The sequence below is a fragment of the Lolium rigidum genome, chromosome 1 (assembly GCF_022539505.1).
Source record: "Lolium rigidum isolate FL_2022 chromosome 1, APGP_CSIRO_Lrig_0.1, whole genome shotgun sequence".
Lineage (NCBI taxonomy): Eukaryota > Viridiplantae > Streptophyta > Magnoliopsida > Poales > Poaceae > Lolium > Lolium rigidum.
Genome location: NC_061508.1, coordinates 200,469,457 through 200,473,500, shown reverse-complemented (window position 1 = coordinate 200,473,500; position 4,044 = coordinate 200,469,457). Strand labels below are relative to the sequence as shown.

The 4,044-nt window shown below is 43.6% G+C and overlaps 1 protein-coding gene across 1 annotated transcript; it reads right to left on the bottom strand.

Moving 5' to 3' along the window:
- Nucleotides 1-854: 854 nt before the first annotated feature.
- On the bottom strand, nucleotides 855-2,926 carry LOC124682969 (protein CHLORORESPIRATORY REDUCTION 6, chloroplastic-like). The gene is made up of 4 exons (XM_047217562.1): nucleotides 2,656-2,926; nucleotides 1,712-1,846; nucleotides 1,411-1,619; nucleotides 855-1,274 (listed from the first exon to the last, which is right to left on the bottom strand). Exons 1-4 carry the CDS (start codon nucleotides 2,909-2,911, stop codon nucleotides 1,068-1,070), a joined length of 807 nt encoding a protein of 268 aa, XP_047073518.1. The 5' UTR covers nucleotides 2,912-2,926; the 3' UTR covers nucleotides 855-1,067.
- Between the last annotated feature and the right edge of the window lie 1,118 nt (nucleotides 2,927-4,044).

Here is a 4,044-nt window from a genome sequence, read left to right as displayed (position 1 = left end):
CAACGGTCATTCACCCAATCACCACCGAACAACACCATGCGGTCCGTGCTAGCAACATTTAGGAGATTTTCCTTTTTAAATATTTGCACGCTACGGAGACCGAATCTCGGCATAGGTAGCAGAAAAAAAAAGCTTATTTATGTTGTTGCAGCATGGGTACCAACGTTTTTCTGAACGAAGAATATCTTAAATTTTTTTTGAAACCAAGAGTATCTTCAATTTAATTAGTATGGAGATGAGATTCACTAGTTAGCAAGCCAATCTTTACAGTTGGCTAGTTAAACTGCTTTCTTTTTATATGAAGGAATAGCTCTCTCCATGGAAGAATGAGCTGAGTTGAGCAGAGTACCAATTTTTTATTATCTCATTCGTTGTGTGTGTGTTTTAAGCTTAGCCGGCAGTTTTGCAGCAAACACTCCGCCGTTTGCGAAAGAAGATGCTTCGGCAGGAGTAGGTAGAATATAAATTAAATAGGCGAGGCTGAAACATAAAATAATGCGGCCGGAGGAGCAGCGACCAAGCTTGGTTGTTCATAGAAAAAAAACTTGGTTGTTGCAAGTTGTAACGTGTCCACCTGTTTGGGCTTGGCAGAATAATAACCAAACTTTCTTTCCAGTTTTCTTGATTCGCGGATGCCCAGTAGTTTCTGACAAATTCCAGTCACCAAAAATTACACATATTTGGCCTGAAGTTACAGTGTCGACAGTGTGCGATGTTACCAATACCTAACCATGATTTCAGTAAGATTACAGTATTGAAGAAGAACTTCAACACAAGCATGCATCTGCTACTCCCTCGGATCCATAATGGATCGGAGGGAGTATTTGATTGAAGAACAGGTGGATCGGAAGAACTTGCCGGCACAATCTTTGCTAAATTTGGATTTCTGTGGTGTGGTACTATTTACATCCTGACAGATTTTTTTTTTTCTTTGAGAAACATCCTGACAGATTTTTAGTACACAAGAACCGTAGGTATATACTAGCACCAAGCAACCAATTGTACCACTGAAATGGTGGTAATTCGACGTGATCTGTATCCGTCACAATTGTCCTGGTTGCGTAGATTTACAATGTATCAACAGGGAACTTCTCGATCAAATCAAACAACTCATCCCCGATACCGAAACCGAGCATCCTGGCCATGTCAGCCGTCTTCAGCTGGGGCTTGACAAGGTTCTGTTGCTTTAGCCATGAGTAGACAATGAACACTTTGTTCATTCCAAACAGCTCTAGTGCCTCCGGGTTGAAGACCACGCCATGACGCGCACTCATCTGCAGTAATTCACGAAGTTCATCGACTGTGAGTAAAACACGAGCACATAGACAACTAGACATAAATAACATAACTTTGTTTTTTTGGGCGAAAAGCACATGTGTTGATTTCAGAAAATTCAGTTTCTCCAGTTACCTGGTGAGGGACCAGCATTGCAGCATACCTAGCGAGCTCACCGGCTCTCCAGTCAAGCACCACCGGGAACCAAGGATAAGACGCATCAAGCCTCACAAACCATAGCCTAATGTCAGGGAACTCTGACAGCTCCCGGGTGTCGTACGGGTCCTCTCTCTCATAGATTATAGTGAACCCAACCGTTCGATCCAACAGCTTTTTCGATTGAGCTGAAGAATGCGTGTAAGGTTCTTGTCAATTACAGCATGAATGTTTTCAGTAGGAAATGCAGTGATATGATGTTCAATGTATGACAGAACACCTGCCGTTAAGGAATTCAGGTCACCAAGTGCTTCTTTAACAGGCGATAGGTCGAGTGATCGGATGATGTCCTTATTGATAACAATCTCAATCCGCCCTTCTGTCGGTGGTGGAGGAGGCTCAATTTGTGGCACATCTGCGCAAACCATGCATAAAATTATGTTGATTGCAAGCAAATGAAATGAATTCACTAAAAAAAGCAGCACTAAGAATGGCACAAACTATTGTGTGTAGAGTGTAGACTTTACAATCGGACAGAAAGATAACAGTTGAAGCTTTTACCCTTCAACAAGGAGCTCCTATGTACTAGTCTTCTCTGGTTCACACGAACAGGCCCCCTCTGAGATTTTTTTCTTACCGGTACACAAAACATTGCACACGACCCCCGATAACAGGGCGGGGTTCCATTTAAACGTAACGGAAAAAAACACAACAAGTTCTGGGAGCCTAAAGTTAGAATTTCTGAAACCCCCTGACACCGCTACTGCTAACTCCTATGTACTAGCAGAACAAAGTTTCGCATACACGATCCAACCAGTATGGAATTAAGCATTTCGAAAGCACGATTCCATACATTCAACATCGTGGGTCAATTTGTGGATGAGTGGCAAACTTCGAAACCTTAATTGATACAGGTTTGGTAGTTTACACAGCACATCATTTGTTGATATGGTAGTTTACACAGCACATCTCATTTGAGTCAATTTGTTGATATTTTACTATTTTTGCACATCATTTGAATCAATTTGTTGATATTTTAACTATCTTTGCATTGCACATCATCTGTAGAACTTGATGCCAGAAAATCTTGCCGCAATTTTGTACAACCAAAATACGGACTCCCAAAAGTTCCGGTGAAATGTTTGGATTGTTATTGTGTTATCTGGGCCTGAAGTCCTGAACGGAGTGTAGCCGCTAGTGTGTTGGTAGGAGAACTCAACTCACCGTCTTGGTCGGAGAGGGAGAGGTCGAAGTTGCCGGAGGGGTTGAACGCCACGCGGAGGGCGAAGTCGTACGCCCTCGCCGGCGTCGAGAGAGCCTGCAGCTGGATGCCCGGCGTCTTGAGACGGGAGCAGCAGCGGAAGGCGGCAGGATGGGGCGACGAGCTGCTGCTGCTGGCGCTGGCGCTGCTAAGGCGCCTTGGAGTAGCGCGGTGCGGAGCTACGGGAAGGTGGTGGTGGATGGTGGTCGCGGCGCCCATCGTGGCGAGCGGCCGCTGGCGTCGTGGAGGTCGCTAGTGAAGGAGCGGCAACGGCCTCCGGCGAGCGCCCTCGGTGCGTCTATTTTATCCGTTTATCTTTTTTTCCCTTGCTTTTTTGTTTTTGTGGGAGCAGGCGAGCAGCACAAAACCAGCCCAACAAAAACGGGTGCCGACACTTGGGCCTTCCACCGAGCTAGCAAACGGATGGCCCAGGCCCATTTAATCGCGCGTCATTGTATCCTCGCCCGCTGATTCCTAGGGGCATCCTGCGGGAGCTCCTATTTACCGAGCTGGTCGGTGGCAGCAACCCACCGCACACCCTCCAGGGCGTCTATGGGCTCGGCCCATTAAGCGGATCGTCCGCAGACTTCAGACGGGAGCAGTAACATTTCTCTCCTTTCTTTCTTTTTTCTTCTGCTATTTCATTTGTGTTTTGCTGAATATGAACAAAATTTGAATCTAAACTTTCTGAAAATTTGAACAAATTCAGAGTCTGAACATTTTTCGAATTTCAATATTTTCGCATTTGAAATATTTTGAACAGATTTCAAATTTGAACAGATTTCAAATTTGAACGGTTTTCAAATTTGAACGGTTTTCAGATTTGAACGGTTTTCAAATTTGAACATTTTTGAATTTAAACATTTTATTTATATTTTCGCATTTGATTTTTTTTGAACAGATTTCAAATTTGAACGGTTTTCAAATTGGAACGGTTTTCAGATTTGAACGGTTTTCAAATTTAAACATTTTTAAATTTAAACATTTTCTTAGTTTGAACAATTTATAAAAATTAAAATTTTCGAATTTGAAAAAATATAAACAAAACCGAAAACAGAAAAAAGAAAAAAAAACAGAAAAAAAACCAGAAAAGGAAAAACGAACTACTACCAGCTAAACAGACATAAATGGGCCTGGCCCATACCTGACCAGGGGTGTGCGGTGGCCGGTAGCCACCGACCTGGTCGGTGTATAGGTTTTCCCCATCCTGCCGACCAGTGCGGTGCTGCCCGTACGACACCGCACACCCAACGCACGCCCAACGTGGCTTACTGGGAACGGCCCAACATCATCAGGTAAACGATTTTTTTTGTTTCTTTTCTATCTGTTACTTTTTTACAATTTGAATATTT